The 27,006-nt window shown below is 43.0% G+C and overlaps 1 protein-coding gene and 1 long non-coding RNA gene across 5 annotated transcripts in view; one reads left to right on the forward strand and one right to left on the reverse strand.

Annotated features, from left to right (window-relative positions):
* The window catches only part of LOC119260525 (uncharacterized), a 44,293-nt gene extending 21,668 nt beyond the window's left edge, over positions 1-22,625 (forward strand). For all 3 annotated transcript variants that reach the window (XR_005128739.2, XR_008549369.1, XR_008549370.1), the window contains one exon: positions 21,068-22,625. This is a non-coding gene — a long non-coding RNA (uncharacterized LOC119260525). The remainder of the gene's footprint in view (positions 1-21,067) is intronic.
* The window catches only part of MARCHF6 (membrane associated ring-CH-type finger 6), a 62,175-nt gene that overhangs the window by 15,044 nt on the left and 20,125 nt on the right, over positions 1-27,006 (reverse strand). For both annotated transcript variants that reach the window (XM_037529476.2, XM_037529475.2), the window contains exons 5-18: positions 25,982-26,054; positions 20,312-20,480; positions 18,575-18,764; positions 16,243-16,304; positions 15,611-15,643; positions 13,483-13,534; positions 9,932-9,990; positions 8,082-8,162; positions 7,746-7,814; positions 7,591-7,665; positions 6,620-6,754; positions 4,142-4,261; positions 3,041-3,141; positions 251-388 (exon numbers count right to left, since the gene is read on the reverse strand). In XM_037529476.2, coding sequence (XP_037385373.1) covers positions 251-388; positions 3,041-3,141; positions 4,142-4,261; positions 6,620-6,754; positions 7,591-7,665; positions 7,746-7,814; positions 8,082-8,162; positions 9,932-9,990; positions 13,483-13,534; positions 15,611-15,643; positions 16,243-16,304; positions 18,575-18,764; positions 20,312-20,480; positions 25,982-26,054 — 1,357 coding nt within the window. The remainder of the gene's footprint in view (positions 1-250; positions 389-3,040; positions 3,142-4,141; positions 4,262-6,619; positions 6,755-7,590; positions 7,666-7,745; positions 7,815-8,081; positions 8,163-9,931; positions 9,991-13,482; positions 13,535-15,610; positions 15,644-16,242; positions 16,305-18,574; positions 18,765-20,311; positions 20,481-25,981; positions 26,055-27,006) is intronic.

The following is a 27,006-nucleotide window of genomic DNA, read 5'->3' on the forward strand; positions in this document are numbered from 1 at the left end:
TTACCCTGTGTAAGGGAAGAAATCTGGGACAGCTGCAAGCCTCCAGGAGAATAAAACACGCCTGCATTCCCCATAAAAGGATGGACAATGATTAGAAAGTTTAAAAGTTTTGAGAGTATTATTTACCTTCTTACTCTTTCAGCGGACCTCACTAAACTGTCTCTTAGCACAGGTGATTTTTCTCGGGTGGGTCACGACACTTTTCAGAAAGGCAGTGACAGTGACATGGCGGCGCCCTGCCTGTACTTACAGCAAGTACCCAGCGGTCACCGTCCAGGCTCGCACCAGCCCCTTCAGCCACTGCCGTGTGTGGCCCTGTTCAAGTAGCGCCGGCAGGACAACCTGAAGCAGAAGCAGCTCAAGGGACAGCTCGCTCACGGGGGCATCACTAAGACATTACAGAGAGCATCACTCACCATGTGAACTCTGTTTTGCAGAACCACATCATATTAAACATTTAATGGATGACAGCAAAACTCCTGAAGAGTCACGTGAATTCACATCTTTGGCACCTCTTCTCCACAGTACCTTGAAGCAGCAAGGCTTTTCCCCTCACTGCACCAAGACAGTTCCCCACAGGTTGCTAACTGCACTGTCCTTCTCTTTGTTATTTGAATGTCACGTGACTAGTCGCTCCTTGCTCCTAAAACACCTTTTCCTGAACACCTGCCTGAGACCTCTCTCCCCAACTGGAGCCCCACAATCTGTCCTCTCTCCTCTCTCCCCACATGCTCTTGAGGTGAATGTAAACGCTCAAATGGTCTACACTCACCTTTTTGTAAATTTCTACTTATTACTCTAACATCTTCCCTAACTCCAAATTTACTTATCTAAAGTGCCCACTTGACACTTCATGTAGACATCTTAACTTGGCCGTGCTCAACATCAAATCCCCATACTTCCTTTTTAATCCTGCTCCTCCAGTCCTCACCTCAGTAAATGGCCACTCCACCCTTCCAGGTTCTTGGGATAGAACTCTGACCTATGACTGCCTTTTTTCTAGCCCACTTTCAAATAGCCAGAGGGTCCTACAGAGCAAAAGCTGAAAAGATCCTAAATCTAACCCTTACCTCCTTATCTCAGTCACTGCCCTTCCTCTCCACATCAGGATCACTGCATTATCCTTTCTGTCTCTTTCTCCTGGCCCCGGCCACCCGGCCACCCTGACAAGGTGTCTTCTCATCACAAAAAGGGTGATGCTGGCTAAATCTATGCCAGATCGCGCCTCTGCTCAACACTCCCCAGATAACCCCACAAAGCATTCAAGTCAAAATCAAAGTGCTTAGGATGGCTGAGGTGCTCCAGAATTGACTTCCAAGATCTCGCTAACCTCATGGCTAACCACTTTGCTTTGTTACCTGTATTCTGCCACACCAGCCACCCTGCTGCTCCTCAAACAGGCCTTAGCACCACTGCCTTTAGGAACTAGCATTGACCATTCCCTTATCACCCCTTCAGAGTGCTCCTCAACTGGCCTCATCAGTCACTTCTAGATCACGGCCCCACCCTGGCTACTCTCTCCCTCCTCTCCTTCCTTTGCTTCATTTACCCCCATAGCATGTAGGGTCCAATATACTATTTATGTGCTCTATGTCATTGGCTATCTCCCCCACTGAAATGTAAGCTCCACAAGGCTAGATTTTTCTATTCTTTTTGTTCACGGTTATGTCCTTAATACACAGAAAAGTACCTAGCCTTTAACAACCCCGCAATTTTGTTGGATGAAAGAATGGACTAGACACTACCACACAGCACAAAGTTTTCTAACACGTCTAGGCACAAATAACTACTAAAACAGGCCTATTCCAACAAGACAGCCAGAACCTATGCTTCCTGGTCCCCGTATGACCAGGCCAAACACCTAAGGAGGAAGTAAAGATTTCCTCCACTTAGGGAAAAATCAAAATGAATAAAACCTGATCTGGATTTGAAAGGAAGAGCACAATCATGGCAGGCAAACACTGGACTGGTCAGTCCAGACAGAGAGGGCAAGACAAAGAACAGCCAGGCATAATGGGAGACCCGGTGGAGGTGGATCATGGCTAGAGAGTAGAAGTCAAGTCAGACTAGGCTGGGATAAAATGCCGGGGCGGCAGCATGCACTATGCCAAGGTTGTATGTCATTCTAAGTGACCGGACAGTACCACGTAGACTGTGGAGGAAGAGGCAGGGGTGTTAGGATGGATGCAAATGAACAAGAGAAAAGCTTAACAAAGGTAGTGAAAAATCAAGATGGTAAAAAATTTTAAAGAAGTAGCATTAACAAGACTTAAACAGGGCCTCCCTGGTGGTGCAAGGGGTTAAAACAAAACCTATGAAGCTGTCCGCAGCCTCTGCAGCATGAGTTCAATCCCCAGCCAGGGAGCTGACCCACATGGCACAGCAGACCTCTCCTGTCTCCCCCGCTGCTCCCCTCAGCAGTGTATTTCAGTCGATCTGCCTGTTTTGCTCCCCACTCTGCCTCTGGTGAATCCTCTCACCCCCACAACTCTGGCCTGTACCCCAGTTCTATGCATGAATACTTAAAAAAAAAAAAAAAAAGATTTAAACACTAATTTCAAGTATATTTGAGGAAGAAATTCAATTTGCCTGGCAGGCCTCTGGCTCAGGAGCCATAGTGTAGCCCCTGGAGGGAACACAGGAGGAGTGGTTAAAAATTAGCTTTCCAGGTGACTTGGATGTTTCAGTCCAAAGAGATTTCCAACATTCAGCTCTGAATCCTTTGTTAACCCAAAATTAAATGTGCAACTATGGCTCCATTCCTTACAATGTGCTCCTCGTCTGAAGAGGACCCTACTAACACGCTCTCACGAGGTGTGTAGACATGTCAATGCCAAGCAGAGGCACACTCCATCTACAGGTTAATCCGCCTCCAGGAAACGCTATACTAAACACACACTGACGTGACCCGGGAACAAGGCAAAACTTAACTACCAGATGATTCCAAATATCTCCGAGAAGTGAGTACTGTAAAGGTGTGAACTCGACCCAATCCCTAAACAGAGGGACTGAGTAAAGCTTCTGAATTCTAAACACTTACCTGTAGAGCATTACATTGTACGGAAGAAAGTGCGGCAGCAGACTCTTGATTATACGTATGGGAAGCCAAAGCATCAGGAGGACAATGGAGCCAAAGACAATCTGCAGCGAGAGAAGGGCCCGTCATCTCTGTGCTCGGCTCCCACGAGACGTCTACACACCCAGGGCCCAAGCATCCTCACATGACATGCCCCACTTGGGTGCTCTGTGTCAACAGCAAATGTCTAGGCTGCTGCTCCCTTCTCTCTAGGACACAGGGCTCAAAAAGGAGACACCAAAAAATAGCCACCCCATGTTATGGGAGAAGAGAGCTAGAGCTCACAAGGAAGGCTCCGAATCATCTGCAACTTAACAAAACACCCATAACCACAGGCATTCCATAAGAATGGCCACTGCAGGGCCTCCCCTGTGGCACACGCGGTTGAGCACCATACTGTGAAGCTGTCTGCAGCAGCCTCTGCAGTGCGGGTTCGATCCCGACCAGCCAGAGAGATTCCCACATGGCGTGGCAGACCTCTCCTGTCTCGCCTGCTACTCCCCTCAGCAGTGTGTTTCGGTCATTCTGCCTGTTCTGTTCCCCGCTCTGTCTCTGGTGAATCCTCTCACCCATCGGCCTGTGCCCCGGTTCTTGTATAAATAAATAAATAAATCTTTAAAAAAAAAAAAAACAAAAAAAACACACAGGAATGGCCACTGCAGTTTCCAAAGGACACAGTGCTGCTCTTGGACTCCTACTGTGGAAAAACTTAAAATTTAACCAGGTAATTTCTTCTTCCAGGCAGGGAAGAAACTTAGAGATACTTCTGTTGAGAGTTTTAAAAGCTATTAACAAGTCTCCATTGCTTCTCTATAAATTAAATGTAATTCAGAAACTCACAGTTTGGCAATCAATCACACTACAAAAACTAGAGGGTATTTCTGTTGTATTATCTATTTTAAAAGCATTTTATCAAAAATAACCAATAAAACTTGACAACCAAGTTGCACAGGCTGGGATCAAACATCAACTATTCAATCTACCAATCCCCCAACAACAAAAGGCAAAAAAAAAAACTAAAGGGTAGCTGACCTTACTTCAAAAACAATAAAAAGGTAGGCTTACCACTGACAAAATAAATCTTCGGAGATGCCTATAAATGGGCAAGTGGATCATTTCTTGTACTGGATTAAAATCCGGATCATTCAAATTCCTTAGAAACCACAGGACACCAGGTCGAAGTACCTGCAAATATATTTTAAGGTCTACAAATATGCACCAATGTTGTTATGATCTGCACAGGTCAGGAATATTCACTTAAAAAAGCTCTTAATATTATTTTGGTCTCGGGTCTCCCTGGTGGCGCAAGGGGTTGAGATACAACCTATTAAGCTATCCGCAGCCTCTGCAGCACAAGTTCGATGCCCATCCAGGGAGATACCCATTGGCACAGCAGACCTCTCCTGGCTAGCCTGCTGCTCCCCTCAGCAGTGTGTTTCAATTCAGTTGGTACGCTTGTTCTGTTCCCCACTCTGTCTCAGGTGAGTCTCTCAAGCCCCCGCACCTCCGGCCTACACCCCAGTTCTTGTATGCATAAATAAATGAGTCTTTAAAAATATATACATATATATACATATATACATATATGGCCTCCCCGGTGGCGCAGCGGTTGAGCGCTGGGCTGCAAAGCTGCCCGCAGCCTCTGCAGCACCGGTTCGATCCCCGGCCGCCGGTGAGGGTGTCCCACATGGCGCGCAGACCTCTCCTGCTGCGCCTGCTGCTCCCCTCATCAGTGTACTTCATCAGTCTGCCTGTTCTGCTCTCGCTCTGGCTCTGGTGAATTTTCTTATCCTCCTGCACTTCTGACTGTACCCAGTGCTTGTATAAATAAATAAATAAATCTAAATACATATATATACACACACGTAATTTTTGTCTCCTATAACATGGACCCCAGAAAATTCATAAGGCTTTCCTAGAAAAAGATATTCCTAAATCAAAATCTTTATGAAAACGATCCTGTGTTTGATATCCTTTGATGCTTTTAATCATTCAATTAAAAAAAAAACTACTAAGTACAATTTGTCAAGAAATCTAGATCTTCATTCTGGTGTCCTCCGGTGAGGGGGACAGGAGCACTTTATAAAAGTCCTAATCTGGACCTCCCCAGTGGCGCAGCGGTTGAGCGCTGGGTTGCAAAGCTGCCCGCAGCCTCTGCAGTGCCGGTTCGATCCCTGGCTGCTCCCCGGCCACCGGAGAAGGGTCTCACATGGCGCGCAGACCCCTTTTCACTAAAAGCACTGTCACTTACTGTAATGTAGAAGTAACTGATTATAATTTTTAAAAACACATACTGCACTTGCTTTTAATTTCAAATTTGTTTAAAAAAAAGATTACGGGCCTCCCCTGGTGGCGTAGCGGTTGAGTGTTGGGCTGCGAAGCTGCCCACAGCCTCTGCAGCACTGGTTCAATCCCCGGCCGCCGGGCGAGGGTCCCACGTGGCGCGCAGATCTCTCCTGCCACACCCGCTGCTCCCCTCAGCAGTGTATTTCGTCAGGTCTGCCTGTTCTGTTCCCCACTCTGGCTCTGGTGAATTCTCTCACCCTCCTGCGCTTTTGACTATACCCAGTGCTTGTATAAATAAATAAATCTTTTAAAAAAAGATCTTTAAAAAACAAAAAGATTACAAGGCTTTATTTGCAAATAGAATTTATTGAACTTACTCTACATGACTGTGGAAAACATTTTGGTTCCAGCCCTCTCCTCAACTCCTGAAATCTCTCAGAGCAACGCACACCAAGGATGTGGGCACAGTCCTTTGTACTTCTGTATTCTGTTCAGAGTGGACTAGCTGGACTACCCCTTCTGGCCCTGCCCATCTCCATTACCACTCTCAATGGAGTGAGCTTACTGGTTTAATGGCGATGCTGCTTCCCAGGAGGCATGATGGAGAAAGGGGCTAATGTCTCTGTTCCTCGTGTAGTTACTATTTGGGGGAAGAATGCACAGCAGCGAGTACAGTTATCAGAATTACCTCGTTTTGTACTTACTGCACCAGAAAGACTGAGCATGAGCTGTACACTAATCCAATGCTAACTCACTTTCACTGTCTTCCAATCAGTAAGGACCATATTCTGAAAGCAGGACTAGTGAACTGGAGTCATAACAGACTCTCACTTAACTCCGTATTTAAGGTGCCTGCTTCAAGACCATTTCACATGTTTGCCTTTGGCTATTTCCAGCATCGCACTTCCTATGCAATGAATCCAACACAGGTTCATAAAACACAAAATTCCAAGAGTTCATATTAAGAAATGATAATAGTACATACCAAGTAAAGCAAGTACTTACACTTTCCTCTTTAATCTACTCATCTTTCAAGCTCTTAAGTGATTACAGAAATATTGAAACTTGTCAATTTTTCATTCAAATTACTGGAAAAAGTTTAAAGCAATTAAGTCAAATTTATCTATCAGTTATTCCCTCTTAGAAGAAAATAGAAAAAAATGATTTGGTTAGAAAACTGCCACGGACTCTGAGGCATGACTGTGCTTAAGTCCTCTTCATAAAGGCGTGCCATCAGCTTGTCCCTGAAGAACTCACCTCTCTCAGTAACAGAATGAAGGAGGCAAAGTAGAAGACATAGACCATTCCCACCAGCCAGTGCAGAAACATGGTCGTCCCCGGAGCTGACTGGAAGCTCAGTTCTCGGTCTTTCAGAGTTGCATCGAACATTTCCTAAACCGAAAGAGGGCAGGTGAGAGCCGTGCACCGCCTACATCTGACAAATGAGCATCTCCGTCGCCCAGGAACTGAATCGGCAGCCCACACACAGGTGGCAGCGGGCAAAGACGACAGCTGTCTTAGTACCATTTCATGGTGTCACAGAAACACAGTGATATAAAGCTGGATGCTAGTTCAAAGATGTACATGATACTTTAAAGATTTTAAATTGAAGAGGCAAAACTGATAAACCATTTGGTGAATAAAACTTTACTGGTACTGTTAAAAGAGACCTTTTTTGTTAACATAATCCCTTCTTTCCTTGGCTATACAACTGCATTAATGACGAGTTTTAATAGTAAGGCATGTGAGAACATGTTATGTCAGAAGGAATGGCAGCTTTTTCCACATATAAATTATTTCTGAAAAGCCAAAAACTGATGATCACTGACAGCCATTTAAAACTATAACCAAGACAGGAATCTTATTTAAACAGTTAAGGCTAAATTTACTACTACAAAGATATTCTTATCAGGTTGTTCTCTTTATGCATATAATGTTTTGGCACACTGTAAAATTTAGAAGAGCTTAATAAGTCAAAAAAAAAAAAATCAATCTCCACTGATTTTAGAAAAGTTCTAGTCAAAATACTGACATCAAAAATTTACACAAACCTCACAAAAATCAGTTACTCAGAAATCAGCAACATTAAGTCTCCACAATGATATATTAACAGAAGTAAAAATTATCAAATACTGACTTTCCTTCAAAAGGAAACAATCCTAAATCCTTTTTTTTTTTTTTGAAGCCTTTAAACTATGAGACTGTATGATAATGAATAAACAACTCACCAAGGAACAGATATCCAGCCACCAGCCACAAATGAGCGGGAACACTCCGATTTCTACCACCACTAACAAAGAGACCTGAAGTAGAAACAAAGGCTGTCAGTATCACCCAAGTGGGGAGAATATCACTGCCAGTTTTAACTTACAACAGGAATTACCTTAACAACTATATAGCAGACGCCCAGCAAGCGACGGGACCTGTGAAATTTCACAAGAGTTGCCAAGCCCTACAGCATCTAGTCAAGGAAAATGGCGCATATAACAGCACGGTAAAACAGCCAACCATTTAAGCAACATTAGTATTTGACAGACACAATTAACTTATTTCATATTTTGTCTGCCTCATCTTTACTACAAATACCTACAACTTACACTAAGAGGACACAGGGAGAGGAATGGGGGAAATAGGGAAAGAGGACATGTATTAACAGGAACAATTGCTGGTTGGTATAAATAATATTACTGTTCTCCCAAGTAGGTTCATTAAAGGATACATGACAGATTATCAGTGTTATTGCTAAAAGTATATACCCAACTATGGTCGTGATTAGGCCTTCAAAATGAGATGCTTGGACCTAGAAAAAAGAAAAGAAATTTTAAAACTTTGGCCTCCCTTGGTGGTGCAGGAGTTAAAGTCTCAGTACTATCAAGCTACTGCCAGCCACTGAAGTCTGAGTTTAATCCCAGCCAGGGAGCTGACCCACATGGCGCAGCAAACCTCTCCTGTCTTGCCCGCTGCTCCCCTCAGCAGTGTATTTCAGTAGATCTTTCTGTTCTGCTCCCCACTATGTCTCAGGTGAATCTTGTCACACCCCCATCTCTGGCCTACACCCCAGTTCTTGTACGCATAAACAAAAATAAACCTTCAAAAAATATAAAAAACTGTAATTTTACCACATAGCCTATACCCCAGTTTAACAATGTACTAAACAATCCAAGAAGACCAAAAGTAAACCATCAGGGCAATCAATGTATAACAGAAACAATTGCAAAATCCCCTTCTGGTGACATCTCTGCAAACCAGACTCTTCCACTGACCTCTATTACAAAAGGATGAGGAAAAATTCAAGAATGTCACTTTACTCAAGCAAAGTAAAAGTGGAGTGAATCAAATTTTACAAGCTAAGGAAAAGGTCACGATCCAGTAGCTGCACTCAGTCCGCTCTGAGATGACTTGCCAAAGCTGAGCACCGAGAGCAGTGATTGCCCGGGGACACCTGCAGCATATCCTACCAGCAAGCTGCCACCACGAAGTGACCATGCAAGCTGCCCGGGCTTTCCACATCTGCCCCATTCTCAACCAATAGAAATTAAGTCTGATAATGACTAAGACTGTTCCTCTTTTTCATTCCTGATTTTCAGACATCAAGTGGCAACAGCTTAGATTCAAACCACATCAAAGCATTTATCTGAATACTTTGAGTTCTTGCTTTCAACTAACAGGGTTCAGAGAGCTGTATTAAATGCCATAGCATGTCACCTCTGTCCTCTTAGGCCACCAAGAGTGAGAGCTCTCCAGAGTCACATGCATGAGCAGCACAGTGTGGTTCAGAAAGCCAGCTCTCCCCTTACATGACTGAGTACTTCTAATCTCCCAAATAGCACTTTTCATCCAACTATTTACCTACCTCTGAAAAACAATGGTAAAATGTCAAAATCGAAACAAATTGTATAGCCCATCATTTCAAGACAAACTAGCCCCCTTTTTTAAAGATTTATTTATTTATTTATTTATACAGACCAGATGCGCAGGAGGGTGAGAGGATTCACCAGAGACAGAGCGGGGAGCAGAACAGGCAGACTGACCGAAGTACACTGCTGAGGGGAGCAGCGGGCGGCAGGAGAGGTCTGCGCGCCATGTGGGACCCTCGCTGGCCAGCCGGGATCGAACTGGCACTGCAGAGGCTGTGGACAGCTTCACAGTGCTGTGCTCAACCACCTGCGCCACCAGGGGAGGCCCCAAACTAGCCCTTTTTAATTTAACAAATTAAGTTTGTTAGTTTTTAAAATTCATCATATCTATGGGAAAGGAGAGAAGGAACACACAAGGTGTCACACCAAAAATCAGCCGGCAGGAAAGTTTTCCTTACTATGCTTTGGGTCTGCCCAAGAGGAGAGAAGTGCATCAAGGGACTTCAGAGCACAACTCCTTGGCTGGCAACATGGCCGACTGTGTCTTGAGCCAGTGGTTAATGTTAAAAGAACAAGGCCTGTGTTGGCTAAACTACCCCTTTGCATAAGACAGGATGAGAAATGAAGTTAGGGCTGTACATTATTAGTGACTCAAGAATTATCAAATTTGGAGGTAATTAATGAAAGTAAGTTTATAAAATGATATACTCACATGTTCTTCAAATCCCAAACCAACAAGGGAGAAATGACCGATGTGGTAAGGGCAAAATGCTAAAAAGAGGGAGGAAAAAAACTCAGTGAAACTTCAAAATAAAAACAATGAACACTCCAAATACAACCCCCCCCACTAAAAGGAACTAAGGTTTCTTGAAGAAATGGAATTCTCCGGAACTAAGACCAAAAACGTATTTCCTGTGACCGTCTCTATAATCAAGGTTTACTAGGGCTTAGGGCAAAAGGACACAGGCACCATTGTTAAGAGCGAGCCACAGGCCCGAGAGAGGCTGGCACAAGCATCAAAAGGAACAATGATCCAGACTGATGGGAACACGTGAATACTGACAAATCCAGTTCATAAAACTCAAGAAGCAGGACAGCAGAACACCCAAAACAAGAACTATTAACAGCAAAAACACAACATAACAGAAAACATTTTCAACAACAATGGAAGTAGTTAGCATCAATTCCTCACCCTAAAAACTGTTAAGGAAAAAAAAATCTGTATATCTGTCCTGCTGCTTCTGAACAAACAAGTTCAGGTTAACTAAAAAATTCTAGCTGGTAAGAGTAAGTAGTTGTTTATAGAAAAACCAGTCAGTAAGTGTTAAAAATGAGAGAATACAAAAACCATCATTTTGTAATGCTAAGCAGGGAACATCAAGGGATAATTTAAAATTCACCAGGTGGATGCTACACTGACAAAGCAGGATAACCAGCCAGACATCATCTACCTCCTGACGTGTGGCACTAACAGACAAATGTGCCCTAAACATACTGGCCTGGATCTAACCCGGCCCTGAGACTTAACTTCCAGTGTAAAGAAAACAGGAGCAGGCTTCATCAGGAAGCAGTGGACCTACGCAGAGCACAAGCTCTCAGGACTGCCACTGAGGTCTCAAGTCAGTGTCAACACTAGCAGGGGCAGAAGGGGCAGAGAGAAGCACTCGAGATGGAAAGGAACTTAGGACTGCACAACCAAAACCATTGTGGGCCCTATTTGGATTTTCATTCACTCCAACTACACAATCAATGACATTAAAGGGACAATCTCAGACTTTTAACAAGATGGATTATTTGCAAATATTAAATTCTGCTAATTTTGTAAATTATGGTTGAACAAGAAAAAAAATCTTAAAAATTTTCAGTCTTTTTATAGTCTTTTCCTCAAGGGTTGTTTTTTTTTTTTTTTTAAATGATTTATTTATTTATACAAGAGCTGGGGTACAGGCCAGAGGCACGGGAGGGTGAAAGGATTCACCAGAGACAGAGCGGGGAGCAGAACAGGCAGACTGACCGAAGTACACTGCTGAGGGGAGCAGCAGGGAGACAGGAGAGGTCTGCCGCACCATATGGGCATCTCCATGGCCGGCTGGGATCGAACCCGTGCTGCAGAGGCTATGGACAGCATCACTGCACTGTGCCCAACCCACTGCGCCACCAGGGAGGCCCCTCCTCAAGGTTTTCTTGCCATGTTAATAAAATTTTCATTTGGTCATAATAATAAAATTTAATTATCTCAATGGCAAAAATAATTGTACGGCATAGATTATTAAGGAAGGAGGCAAAGGGGACTCAATTAATAATGCTTTTAAATCATGCTGGTCAAGTATCCCAAGGGTAGAAATTTTTTTGAAGAGGTACTCCCAATATACTTACACTTATTTACAAGCTATACACATGTATTATTTTACATACTGTGTATATTGTAAGACAAGAAATTTTTAAAGTAAAAAACTATGTAGAACTTTTCATATTCTGCTCTCACGCCCAACTCTGAGGTGGACTCGAGAAGGTCCCTGGGAAAATCGACCTTTCAAGTTTCCACTCTTTACATGCATGTATTCACCTGAAGCACCAACCGTAATGATCAATTTCCACCCCATTAACCAGCAATTACTAGATAGGTATCCAGAAATTTAGTCAGTTTCTCAGGATCACTCCCTTCTACTGGGAGACTTTAGCCTTGTAAAGGCTATGATTCTGCAAAGTAAACCACCAACAAAATTCAAGCAAGGCCAGTGGAAAATGCAGTGTCCCAAACGGGAAAGAACACTGGTGTGCTTACTCCCGAAGACCGTACTCACCCCAAAAGAAAAGGGTAGCCCTCAAAACAAGACTTGTTCATTTCAAAAAATCCTAAGTATAATGTACATAAATTTACTACAACAAAACTGTTTTCATGGTATAAGCTTAGGAAGTTTGATTAGGAAAAAAAATTTACTTGGCTGAGATTTGATTTATGTAAGCGAGCTCTTATTTCCATAAAATGAATCTCATAAGTCACTTGTTCCTCCAAACATTAATTCTGCATAAAACTGTTCTTGTAAGAACAGACACTAAATTCTACAGATCAATTTTTCTCTGACGAAAACCTGGTCAAGATCAAGAGACTTCCACACTCAATTATTTTACATGATGGAAAATAAACACAGAGTAATCTGCAGATACATATTTACTCCCACATGCAAGGACACCACAAAGGATGAGCTTCCTCTTACTTGCACAAACTTAAGTATCTACTGAAAAATAAACAATGAAACTTTAAAAAAATATTTTCCTTCAACAAGATACCAATACATTTCTTCCATCTTCTACAAATAATATTCAAAAATTACCTTCCTGTCACCTCCTCTATCTACATATTCAGTGTCTTTTGAACACATGGTTTCAGTTGAAAACAACTGTTCTCTGGATCACCATGTGGCCCCAACACAGAGAATAACTTGGAATTCAGTAGAAGAAACTTTGGTAGTTCTTACTCTTCTGCTCCATAGAGCTAAGGGGACTCATGCACTAAAGGAAGGAATTTCTCAAAGACCAGCCCCACAGAGGTGTGCAGCCAGAGGCATCTCTCTGAGACACAAATCACATCACGGCCTAACAATAACCCACTCTCTGGGACCCGGCCTTCTCTCCCTGCAGAGACGCAGAAACTGAGTTCTAAGGCCTTGGTTTACGTGACTCAACTGACTTATCGTTTCCAAAGAAAAATCTATCAACTGCCGTCTCTTCAACCCTGCCTTTCCTTCCCTAATTACTCCCAATGAGAGGGATTCTTGTGTGTTGTCACAGAACCCTTGCTGCAAAGTGTTTGGAAGTGGCTACATATGACTGATTCCAAGGGGAATTTACACTTGGGGAAAGTTCACTGTCTTTCTTCAGGCGTATTTTCCACCTTTGGTTACAGTTTTCAGACCAGGGTCACTGGCAAGGCCTTGGTCAGGCTATTCACAGGTGGAAACAAGATCTTTTGACAAAGGGAGAAATACACAGAGAATCAGCACAAAATTCAAGAAATGGGGCACTGCATATTCCCAAGTCCATAAAAATCAGCTTCCAAAAAGATGGAAATGTCCTACAGAAGCAGAGAGGTAGTTAAAGTTGCTTAGTAAAATTATTTAACAGGGGCCTTCCTATAGAGGATTACTATCTAAAACTGCCTCATATGTTCCTATGTATAAAAGCAAAGCAAAACCTCCAACAAGCGTCTCAGATATCTGAACTCCTACCCATAGCATAAATGACAGCACAAATACCACTTACCAAAAACAAGAATGAACAGCGTGTTTAAAGACACCACCCAGAAGACATGTTCCTAAAGGAAAAGAGCATTAATGAATCACATTCAATTCCTACTTGATGTTCAACAGGACTATTCCACTTCACTAGTTAGGAGACTCAATTTCCCTCTTTCATCTTGAAATTTCATTCTAGAAATGATGTACAGCTTTCCATTTTTCATTAGGTAGTTCGTAAAGCCAAAACTCAAAGTTCCTATCTGTTACATGTAGAAAAAGAAATCAACCCATAAGCATCTCCTTTTCAGGAATTAAACTATACAAATTTTCATAATTGCCAGATTTCATTGAAGTCAAATAGTAATTAAAAATTCCAAATGAAGAAAAATTTTAAAACCACAAAGATTCTCAATGCATTTTTGTCAGCTGTGACTCCTTCACAGTCCACGCTGCTCTCGGGCTTCTGCAAGGTCACTGACCTTCTCTGGCCCCCTCTGCCCCCCTCTGCCCCATGGCGTCCGTGTCCCCATCCGCATGCTCGTCAGGTCACCGATGTCCGCAATCCTGTGAGCCCTCCCATGTGAGCGCCACCCACTCCGCCCACCATGCCACACACTTTGCCCCACGCTGACACTCACTGCCTCACACACTTGGCTCCACGCGGACACTGCCTCGTCCAGACCTATGACCCTCCCCCACTGTCTCTTGAGAAAGACTCCTCTCACCAGGTCCCCTGATCTGCCACAAACCCAACTGGCAAGCAGGTTACCTTGTTCGCCCTAGAGACAGCTGCTACACTCCTGCTCAACAGGCTGGCTGTCACCATTTGAATTTTTTCAGCTTCTGTCCTGAAGGACACCCAAATTGTCCTTAACCCAATAGCTTTTGCGCCTGAACCTCTAAGTCACCATCTCTGAAAATTCCCTGCTGCCAACTCCTCACTCCATCCCACTAAGAAATACCTGACCAAGCCCTCTCAGCTTGTGTCTCCGCGTATGATGCACATGTTTTCTCATGCGTCTTTAACACACAGTATCTCCAAAGCTCCTTACTTACATGTTTGCTTCTCTCTACTAAACTATAAAGCATCTCTGAGAACACAGACTGTGTCCCTCATCTCTGAATTTCCCAGGAACTATTATAACAGCTGTTGTGATAGATACTACGTATTTTTCACTGGGGAATGAAGACATCCTGTGAACATTTCCCCAATAATCAGAACAGGGTTGCGAAAACACCTCTGCCTCAGCAACCTGCTCCTCCTGCACCAGGGCCTAACAAGGTCAGTGAGGTAAGTATACAGCCAATCTTAGCTTCCAGAGAGACAGAAACCAAACATTGAGTAGGCACTCATGAACATCACAGCCTCACTAACCTCCAATTAGTAACCATCAGATGTACTTCTCGAGGTCTTCATACTACTAACCTCAACTTCCTATCCTGTCCCCTGCCACCCAGCACCCACCCAGCAGCCTGCGGAGGACATCAACGCTGCAGACAGCAGAGGAGATGGAAATTATCTGGGTCTCTGATAACACTGTTGGGCCTCTGGATCAAGCAACCCTCAAACCCACCCTTCCTCTGGGCTTCCTCTTATTGCTTTAGTCAAGCAAAGGTTTTCTCTTGTTGCTACCAGCTATTCTCATAGTCTAAACTTTTGAAAATTCCCCCAGCAAGTGATTTTTGTATCACAGAACCTTCAAAGAACATCATTTCTCCCTTAAAGAATTGTTCCTCACCTTAGAATCATGCTCTTCACGAGTGAGGTAAAGCTAGAGGGGGCTCAACACACGGGGATACAGGGACCCGGCCCTCAGCACAATGTGCACAGAGCTGCCCCGTTTACCGGCTAGGCCTGGAACAATTGCAAGGGGGGGGGCTTTAAAAGATCAAGTTCTTAATTACCACTTGTTTTCTACTTTGTTTCCTGTTCAGAAAACCAGTATTAAATAGTTTCCTTTTAAAATAATATTGCCTTTATGCTTTGGCAATATTTTTGACACACATCAAGTAATTGCCAACATATCAAGTAATCAAAAATCAATGACCTGTAGTATAAAAAGTCTGCACATTTTGTAAATTTGATATTATTGAATCACTGAGATGAATACTTAAGTCACAATTCCATTATGAAAAATATTAGCTTTACTTACTAGAAAAACTAGTGATCCATCAAGTCCTAGCATCTAAAATAAACAATAACATACATTATTTCAAGATGCAATAGAAATTTCTATTTATTAAAAGGGCTCAGGCTGCTTTCAATTATCTTTAAATATGATCCTTATCTACTACTTCCCAATATGGCCTGTCATTCACAGAGAATAAAAAAAAGTCTGTTTATTAAAACTTTATATTTTGGGTCTCCGCTTATTTTAAGTCATATAATCACAAAATCAAAAAAAAATTCTATCCGGGGTTTCTAACATTGGGTATGGAGCCAGTCAACATTTTATGAAACAGCTGTATTCTTTTGTCAACTGAAGCATCAGAATATTTTAAATTGTTACTTAATTTTCCAAAGTCCAAGATTTCAAGTGAAACATTCCAAGTAGAGCAAGGTTTGCAATAGAGACCAAAATATAGAAAAAAGGTCAACAATGAATTGCTGTAATAGTATTTTCACCACAAAAATATATCACTAATGTTCTCTAGAAATTAAAGTGTCAGTAATTTTGTTTTCATCAACCATAACTAAAAAAATGAGCACAACATCTAAATATGCACAACTTCAAAACATACAATAGGGTTAAAACTGTGTGATACTCGATAAAGAGCTACTCACTCTTTCCCATGTAAGCTCCTCTGCAGCCCGGTCCCACTCCAGAGCATTCCAGTTCATGTCATCTGGAAGCAGAATTGCAGTGTCAAGATCACTGATGGGACTCTAACTGCATGATAATATGCACTCTCTAAATTGGTATTTTTTTTTAAAGATTTATTTTATTTTATTTATTTATTTATACATGCACTGGGTACAGTCAGAAGCGTGGGACGGTGAGAGAATTCACCAGAGCCAGAGCGGGGAGCAGAGCAGGCAGAAGGACCGAAGTACACTGCTGAGGGGAGCAGCGGGCGGCAGGAGAGGTCTGCACGCCATGTGGGACCCTCCTCCGGTGGCCGGGGAGCAGCCGGGGATCGAACCGGCACTGCAGAGGCTGTGGGCAGCTTCACAACCCAGCACTCAACCGCTGCGCCACCAGGGAGGCCCACTGAATTGGTATTTTTAAAGCCACATTTAAAAGTCTTCTACACTGAGTATCTGCTTGTTAGGTGATAAATTAAAATGCATATAAATAACTACAACATATGAAACAAAACGGCACAATAAGGTGATTCTAGAGTGTGATGAGTGCTAGAAAAGCAGCAGAATTTTATTAAAGAGAGGAATTCAACAGCTCTGAATCAGGAATGAATCTGGCAACTTTTGAGAAAAGGAAGGAAGCCAAGAGACCAAAATTCTCTGGATGAGGAAGAGTGTAATAGAAGAAAGGCCGACAGGGATCAGATTACACAAGAGGAATGTGAAGCCTGCATTTTATTTTGTCCCCTAAGGAAAACCACTGCAAGATTTTAAAGCCAAGAGAAAAACACTGCTAACACTATGTGGGAATGCACACTGGTCCAGCCACTATGGAAAAGAGTCCCTCAAAATATTAAAAATGGAGCCTCCCTGGTGGCACAGGTGTTAAAGTCTCAGTACTATTAAGCTATTGCCAGCCATTGCAGCTCGAGTTCAATCCCTGGCCAGGAAGGTAACCCAAACAGCAGAGCAGACCTCTTCTGTCTCCCCTGCTGCTTCCCTCAGTAGTGTATTTCAGTAGATCCCACTCTGTCTCTGGTGAATGCTCTTGCCACACCGTACCTCTGGCCTATACCCCACTTTTTGTATGCATAAATAAATTTTTAAAAAAACTTTAAAAAATATATGTATTAAAAATGGATCTACCAAATGATCCAGCAATTCTACTATTTATCTACCTAAAGAATGCAAAAATGCTAACTCAAGGGGATATATGCTCTCCTATGTTCACTGCAGAGCTGTTTACAGAAGTCGAGTTATAGAAACAACTTAGGTGCCCAAGGACAGATGAGTGGACAAGGAAGATAAGAATATACACAATGGAATACTGCTCAACTATAAAAAAAATAAACTTTCGCCATTTGCCAACATGGGTGGAGCTGAGGGGATAATGAGAAAGCTTTTCAGAATGAGAAAGTGAAACACCAGGTGGCTTCTCTTCTTTGTGGGATACAGAGAAATAAAACACAGAGAACAGGGCCTCCCCTGGTGGTGCAGCAGTTGAGCGCTGGGCTGCGAAGCTGCCCGCAGCCTCGGCAGCGCCGGTTCGTTCCCCAGCAGCCAGGCGAGGGTCCCACATGGTGCGCAGACCTCTCCTGCCATGCCCGCTGCCCCCCTCAACACTGTATTTCATGTGTCTGCCTGTTCTGCTCCCCGCTCTGGCTCTAGTGACTTCTCTCACCCTCCCGCGCTTCTGACTGTACCCAGTGCTTGTATAAATAAATAAATAAATCTTTAAAAAAAAGCACAACAGAGACCAGACAATACCAAACCTGTTACAAAACCCTAGAAATCTGACTGCAGAACTGAGGTTGCCAGAGACGGGGTGAGGAGGAGAAGGCACAGTGGACTATGGTGGAAGACTGTGCGTGCCTTGATAGTGGGTGTGGTACAGTCACATATACCTGATAGGTGTGAGCCTGTACCTACAAACACACACACAACACACACACACACACACACACACACAGCCTTTTCAAATTAAAAAGTAATACTTTCCCATTGTAAGTTGCACTGACTTAATAAAAATAGCAAAGGAATAAGGTAAATGTGTGTCAAATTCTTTATATCACCTTACAAATAATTTCCTCCTGTCTATCCTACAGAAGTCCTACGTAAAACAGGATTTTTAAAACACAAAATGTACCCTGCTTCACAGACAAAAATATTCATGCATGCATAGCTCTAAGTTTGCCAAAATAAAGCCAAAAACAGGTTAGAAATGTAGCTTCGTAACATTGAACTTTGCAAGCGCTCACCCGGCCCCAGGGCGAGCGGGCGTGGACTGTGAGGGAAGGACACAGGCAGGCCTTACCCTGAGCACCGTTGTTGGCGTCAGCCGCGTCCTCCCCACCCGCGTCGTCTTCCTCCTCGTTCTCCTCCTCCTCCTCCTCTGCCTGGTCGTCCTGAGCGTCGGGGTTCTCCCCCACCACGGCGTTCTCAGCGGGTGGGTTAGCAGGCTGGTCGGGGGCAATATTTTCAGCACCATTTCCTCCTGCTGGAGCCTAAAATGACCATAAGAGCCCAGAAATTTCACTACCTTATCCCAGTTTTGCTTGTTTTCAAATCATACTATCCTAAATAAACAAAACTAGCAAACAAACACAAGCTTGTTTAAAATTAAAAAAAAATATTCTACGTCATCTTTCTAAATGTATCTGATTTTGGATCAACTTGGTATTGCAGGACATCAACTCTTCACAGGATATACACTTAGTATAACTCAGGAATTAACATTTCCCAAAAGATGATAGGAAATGGGCTAAGGGGTGGGCTATTCTGAAGACATCATTTTGCAACCCTTGTTTGTAAGGGCTCTCCTATCTTTAATGACATCCTCTGGGATGAAGACCTATTTATGTATCTGTTCCTTTACACATCTACAGATACATAACAATCTTGTAATCAGTTGAACACTTAAGGAAAAGGACTCTAATTTCTGTTCAGTAGGGACGTGCGTCCCTATGGACCGTCGTGTCCACATTCACCCCACTCTGCCAGCTCTTTTGAGCTCTGCTTCCTACAAATGGCAATTCCTAGTCGTAGTTCATTAAAGTACTGAACTTCCATGGAGATGATAAAAGTTATAAAAGAATAATGTATTAGATGCTTCAAAGTATTAGGTATAATGATAAAGAGTATTAAAGTGGACAAGAAGAGCCCTTTCTTTACAGTCTTTCATTTCAGGTATATGGTTTTCAAAAGAGATGAGGCTCTCTTAATTGTGTAGAGGAGAAGGTATAGCAGCAGTCTGTAAAATTAATCAACAATAGCAAAAGATACTGGGAAAAAAGTCTAAAATGAAACATTAAGTTGCCATTTGTCATTTTCAGTATTTTACAATTTTTTTATAATAATTGGCTTCACGGGCCTCCCCTGATGGCGCAGCGGTTGAGCGCTGGGCTGCGAGGCTGCCCGCAGCCTCTGCAGCGCCAGTTCGATACCCAGCCACCTGTGAGGGTCCCACAAAAAAATAATAATAATAGTTGGTTTCACAAGTAAGTGGCTATTTTTCAGACATTTTTAATCTGACAATCTCTGTGCAAGCAAGATAACAAGAACTATTTATTATATCTTCTTCCTCTTCTCAAAGCTTCTGGCAGTGCTCTTACATCCAAGCATATCATCTCTCCTAAAGAAAAAGTAAAACTGCACTGGAGTGTTGTAACAGGGTTTCAATATTTCTGCTTTGGGTTATGATCCTCCCAGGAAGAATTAAAGGTGAGGATTTCGCATACAGAGAAATTGATGAACAGAGAGAGGAGGTAATGCTAATGCCACAAGTCAGCAGTATATGCAGAAGTTTGTATCTTAGCTTCCAGGGCAGCATTAAGCAGTTAACTCAGGAATACATCTCAGACATTGTTCCCTTTCCCTGGAAAATTAAGAGGTAAAAGCACAACAGCATGTGTTTGATCTTTCACTTCACCCTTAACCTCCTCCCAAACTTTTTCACTTTTTGCAATAGCAGACATGGGTTTGGGTGTGAGAGGGTGACAACAATTCTCAAGTCCTATCTAAATAACATCAATTCCAGGGTGAAGACACGTACCTCATTTTGGTGGTGCCCAGCAGCGTTGAAGGGTGGAGCAGCGTGCTCCAACCAAATTGGTGCCCCCCCGTGAACTATCTGCTCTCGCAGCCACACCAGGCTGATGAAAGCACACAGCGTGCAAGTCACCACAAAACAACCCTGCAAACAATCTGCCAATAAATTGTCCCTATTAAAAAAAAAAGTTTGTAGAGTTACTCCATAGAACACTTAAAAGATATAAGTAGGTAACAGTATTTCATTTTACACTAAAATCTCAGTAAGAACAGCCAGAAAAATCATTTTCTGGGTCAAAATTCCGTTCTTTAAACGTAACTATTTATTTTTATTTTAAAGATTTATTTATTTATGCATACAAGAACTGGGGCCAGAGTTGCAGGGGGGTGAGAAGATTCACCAGAGACAGAATGGGGAGCAGAACAGGCAGATCTACTGAAATACACTGCTGAGGGGAGCAGCGGACGAGACAGGAGAGGTCTGCCACGCCATGCAGGTCACCTCCCTGGCCGGGAATCGAACTCATGCTGCAGTGGCTGCCGATAGTTTCTAGTGCTACGTCTTAACCCCTTGCTCCACCAGGGAGGCCCCGAAAAATAATCATTTCTGAGGATAGTGAAATTCTATCTTATAAGCTGGCCAGATTTATTTATTCATATATTCATATTATGTGTGTTTATAGTTTATCAGGCCAAAAAAATAAATAAATAACCCCAGCACTACATGGAAATGAGCTATCTACCATCTCTCCTTGAACAGGGCAGAGAAGCACGAAAGCAACAAAGAAAACACCAGAAACTCCTGTCACCATTTAAACAGGCCAGCAGCTGTCGAAGGCGGAGGAGCACACATGTGCCGACTACTCCAGGCAGTTGAACAACTGTCCACCCCTACGAGGAATATCCTTATCCTTACTTCACACGTGTTACCACATCAACGATGGCCCAAACAAATGAACAGCAGCAACAAAACAAAGTCAGAGAAGGGCCTCCAGGAAGACCCCAGGGCAGGGAGAGAAGGAATGCTTTCTGCAGGGAGGTACAGAGCAACCGTGTCTGCCACACACTGCAGAACCTGTCACTCAGCAAGCAGGTGAAATGTTTATGCTAACTGCAAATATACTAAAAGTATATTAGTTCCTCAACAAATTCAGACAAACTCTACTACCTTTGGCAATCGTACACGAAATCGTGAAGTATCATAACACTGAAGACATCTTTGTTCTTTTCCTCTCTGAAGAGTTTTGTTCTTCCCTATATGTCTCATTCCAGAATAATTCCAGGATAACTGGAGAATCTTGGCAACCATTAGAAAATCCACTATCATAATGAACTGACTTTCCACCATAGAAAAGACAAGGATCAACAGATGTTGGCCTAGCATCTCCAAATTTAACTAGACTCACCTGGCCCTCAGATTTTATATGAAACAGACCCAAATCAAGAGGGCTCCTGACCGTCACCATCCTTGTTAAGGAAGCCTCCATACCATTAAAGCTGTGATAGGCTGGGTCTGAAATATTAACACCTCTACGCCTTTGTATCAGCATTAAAAATAACTACTGGTTGCAGATTTTAATTAGAGACAAACTCTTTGTGTAATTGCTTTTTCCTCACACACTGAATCTGGGCTGGTTTTGTGAAATGCCCAGTAATGCTGCCCGAGTTCCAGCCTAGAAGCTTCCACTCTGACCCTTTCCAATGCTGCCCCGAGACCACCATGGAAAGCCTGCGCTAACCGTCTGGAAGATACCAGGCCAGGTGAAGAGAACTAAGGCACCCCAATTAGTGACATCCTGGACCAGCCAACTCAAGGGCAACCCAGGGGCAGCTGAAGCAGGCCCAACCCATGAACTCAGCTAAGATTAGTCCAAATGGCTGATCGCCAGAATTATCAGCAAACAAGTGATTATTGTTTTAAGCCACTTTATTTTGGGGACAGGATGTTTTGCAGCGATAGGAAACTGATACACCGTGCCTAGAGATGACCTAGAGACTGAGCTACACAACAGGAGCAGCTCTAAGAGGTTAAGAAATTTAAAGTATAACTTCAGAATGTAATTTATTCTATATATAAAACGAACACCACCTCTAAAAAGTTCATTACAAGAATTTTCAGAAAAACTGGTTCAGTTCTTCAAACTGTGAAAGGCAGCATGGTTTATAAAAACAAGCCATATTTACATTTTCTTTGAACTATTCCCCCCACCCCCACCATGCCTTCAGCATCACCCCAGAGTGGATGGATGAGTGCTCTCAAGGAGGCAACTCAGGAGGCACCCCCGCCAGCCAGTCAGATGAGGGGGGAAGAGCAGCCTGCCAAGGTAAGCTACCCAACAGTGCTAAGCTTCAGTGATTTGACTATACATTTTAACAAGGTACTCAAAATTTTACATATTGTTTCTATATATATATTTGTGAATTTAATCTCTGAATGGCCCACTCAAATCACTAAGGTAAGATCTTCCTCATTTTGCAGATGAGGAAAAAGGATTAGAAAGGTCCACTATCACCAGAAAATGGCAGATGCAGGGGACATTTTTTTTATCCCAGTGTGAGTGTTCCTTCTGTTAAAACCAACTACCTAAATGATCCCACTTGCCAAAAAGTAGACATTCAATGCTTCCACAACAGGAAGTAAAGGTGGCAGGTAAGTGGAAGACTACCTTCTTTATCTGGCATTTCCACTGACAGAGAGTTCATAAAAACCTGTTTTTCATATAGCCGAAGCCTACCAATTTAAGCATATAATTTGAGCATTGGTAAACATTAACATATTTTGCCATTTAAGACAAAAACCAGGGGCCTCCCTGGTGGCGCAAGGGATTAAGTCTCAGCACTATGAAGCTACCCACAGCCATTGTAGCATGAGTTCGATCCCCAGTCAGGGAGCCACCCACATGGCGCAGCAGACCTCCCCTGTCTCCCCACTGCTCCCCTCAGCAGTGTATTCCAGTCAATCCACCTGTTCTGCTCCCTGTTCGCTCTCTGATGAATCCTCTCACAACCCCCATACTTCTGGCCTGTACCCCAGATACTGTATGCATAAATAAATCTTTAAAAAATAAATTAAAAATGGGCCTCCCTGGTGGCGCAGGCAGCTGAGTGCAGCGCTGCGAAGCTGTCTGCAGCCTCTACAGGGACAATTCAATCCCCGCTGGCCACGGAGATGCCCACATGACGAGGCAGACCTCTCCTGTCTTGTCCGCTGCTCCCTTCAGCAGTGTATTTCATCAGTCTGCCTCTTCTGTTCCCCACTCTGTCTCTGGTGAATCCTCTCACCCACCCGCACATCTGGCCTGTACCCTGGTTCTTGTATAAATACATAAATCTTAAAAAAAAATTTTAAAGGCCTCCCCGATGGTGCAGCGGGTTGAGCGCGGCGCTATGAGGCTGTCCGCAGTCTCTGCAGCGTGGGTTCGATTCCCCCTGGCCAGGGAGATTCCCACATGGCGTGGCAGACCTCTCCTGTCTTGCCTGCTGCTCTCCTCAGCAATGTTTTTGGTTGTCTGCCTGTTCTGCTCCCCGCTGTGTCTCTGATGAATCCTCTCACCCTTCTGCATGTCTGGCCTGTACCCAGGTTCTTGTATAAATAAATAAATCTTTAAGAAACAAATTTAAATAAATAAATAATAAAACAAAAAAAAACCCATTAAATCAGTAATATAGCTCTCACAAATGAGAACTCATTTTACCCTTTCTAGACAACTGCGTTACTAACTAGCTGCTACACTACACTCTAAAAAAATAAAAAAATAAAAAAAAAAGCATAGAATTTTAGCAATGAACTAAACTGGAATAAGATTTCCCTGTTTGAACTGATTTTTATTAGTTTATAGGTACTAAAATGTAACTTCCAACAATCTTAGCAGTCACCTTTTGTTTTTCCCTGGCCTTCCCTCACTGCTTTTCAAATGCATCTGTTTCATACACAATTCCTAGATAAAAGTCAGAATTGAGGCATCTCTAGTGGCGCAAGGGGTTAAGATGCAACCTATGAAGCTATCCGCAGCCTCTGTAGCATGAGTTCAATCCCCAGCCAGCCAAGGAGCAAGCCACATGGTGCGGCAGACCTCTCCTTTCTCCCCGCTGCTCCTCTCAGCAGTGTATTTCAGTCTGCCTGTTCTGTTCCCCACTCTGTCTCTGGTGAATCCTCTCACCCCCGCACCTCTGGCCTGTACCCCGGTTCTTGTATGCATAAATAAATAAATCTTAAAAAATAAACACACAAGGGCCTCCGCGGTGGCGCAGCGGTTGAGTGCTAGGCTGCAAAGCTGCCCGCAGCCTCAGCAGCGCCGGTTCGATCCCCGGCTGCTGGCGAGGGTCCCACATGGCGCACAGACCTCTCCTACCGCACCTGCTGCTCCCCTCAGCAGGATACTTCGTCGGTCTGCCTGTTCTGCTCCCCGCTCTGGCTCTGGTGAACTCTCTCACCCTCCCATGCTCTGACTGTACCCAGTGCTTGTATAAATAAATAAATCTTTTTAAAAAATTAAAAAAAAAATACACACACACACAAAAACCCCAATGTAAACAATGTTCAAGTTCAAAACGTCTTCATTTATCTGGTCCCTGTACTGCCAAGGACACAGAAATTAAATAACCTGCCTATTCTAGTCAACAAGGGAGAACCAATATGTACGAAAATGTGTCACAGGCAAGTTTAAGTTTAATTTTTCTGAAATTTTCAACCACGATATAAAAAAACTGATGCAGACACAAGAAATCTCCTCCTTGATTTGTTTTCTACCAGAAATTTAACCTCTATTCTGCTGTATTCTTTGCCACTCGGCTCGTTTTTACAAAATAGCAATATTCTCTGAATGCTTCTCTTGACAAGAAAGTCTCAACACTGTTTTTTTGTCTTTCCTGACATAGGGATCAGAAACCCAAGGTCATCTGAGCACATACAAAAGAAGATTTAGCAAGTAGGTACAACTCTTTTGTAAGCTTCAGAATCTGCGATCATGATATGGTTCATTATTTACATCATTTCTAATTCTGACATTTTTAATGAAACACATGGGCCTTTCCCCCAAAAATAAAATTTACAATAGCAAATAATGCAACTAATACGAACGAGTTTTTAGAATCAGAAAAAAAAAATTAAGATTTATTTATTTATGCATATAAGAACTGGGGTACAGGCCAGAGATGTGGGGATGAGAGGACTCACCAGAGACAGAGTGGGGAACAGAACAGGCAGATCTACTGAAATACACTGCTGAGGGGAGCAGGGGGCAAGTCAGCAGAGGTCTGCTGTACCATGTGGGTGAGCTCCCTGGCTGGCCGGGGATCAAACTCATGCTGCAGAGGCTGCGGATAGCTTTACAGTGTTGTGCTTAACCCCGTGCACCACCAGGGAGGCCCCACAAAAAAAATTTTTTAATGGATCTGATTTCAAATGTATATATGTTGTTAAAATGTCATGTTTAAATAAACTCAACATAGGAATGCACAGTATATACCTTGTACTACACTACAGTCTATTAAATAATCTATCCCACCATTACAGTCCTTTAAAACAGGCATGTTTTAAAACAAACATCTTTTATATATGTAGCTATAACTGTTACAATATGAGACATAAGTTATAAAGTTTGTCCTCGAAACAGAACATAAACAACAGCTGGAGGAAGCAGTAGCTCATACAATCCTCCTATACAATACTCACGTGGACAGCATGTCCAGCGGCAGTGTCAGCAGTGAGCTCACGGAGCCAGTAAACAAGCACTTGTAGATGCGGCCTGTCAAAAAAGGCACATTAACTATGGTCACAGCTCTCTGCTGGCCCTCATTATTTTTAATGCCTCATTACACCACATTGTCCCATCTATATCTCAAGCATCTATAACTTCCTTACGAACAACTTTAAAGGCTCTCATTTCTAACCGCTCCTCATAATTTCTCCCATGCTAAGGATCATCTAAAATTTCATTCAACTGTTGCCAAAAAACTACTTGTTCCTTCAGCTTAACAATGGCGCCTTGGCTTCAGCTGCACTTGTTTCCTGCTCTTCGCTGCTCACCCTTCTCTAACTCCTTGCTCGGCCGAGGAAAGTGACCCCCTCTGTGAGCAGTCTGAGGTGTGTACACTTTACAAGCCCTTGCATCAACTGAAATGGATCCTGTCTTCATCTTGAGACTAATTTACAGGTTGAAGACTTTAGTTTCAATTTTTTTGTGAAATTTTGAAGTTTCTTCTGCTTCTGGCATTCAGTGTTGTTGGTTTAAGTCCAATGTCAGTCTGACATCCATTACTCCATAGGATAATGTGGAAGTGTAACATCTCCAACCATCCTAACTGTACTGGAAGGTTCAGAATGTGAATGTCTTAGGAGTCTGTGTCCTCCATCAGTCAGTTCACCCTCATTCTATGTGATGCCTGCATCTCTCATCCCCAGTCTCTTCTACGTCCTGGAACACTCACCAGACAAGGAGCAACAAGATGCAGCTCCATCTCTCTGCTTTTCCCTCACACTTGCAACGTTTTGTCTCTCTGAGCTGAGCTATATTCGTATGAGAATGCAGTGCTCAATCTTCTAAGGTCACTAACTCAGCCCTCAGCAGTACCTGTTTTGCTACATGGTATAGTAACCAAACTTTTCATTCCAATCCTTTTATTTTAAGGAGACAAAAGGATATTAACTATTCTTGCTTAAAACCTTGTCTGCATTTAATGCCAAAGAGTCATTTTTTA

The sequence above is a fragment of the Talpa occidentalis genome, unplaced genomic scaffold (genome assembly GCF_014898055.3).
Source record: "Talpa occidentalis isolate TD23 unplaced genomic scaffold, MPIMG_talOcc4v2.1 talOcc4.6, whole genome shotgun sequence".
NCBI lineage: Eukaryota > Metazoa > Chordata > Mammalia > Eulipotyphla > Talpidae > Talpa > Talpa occidentalis.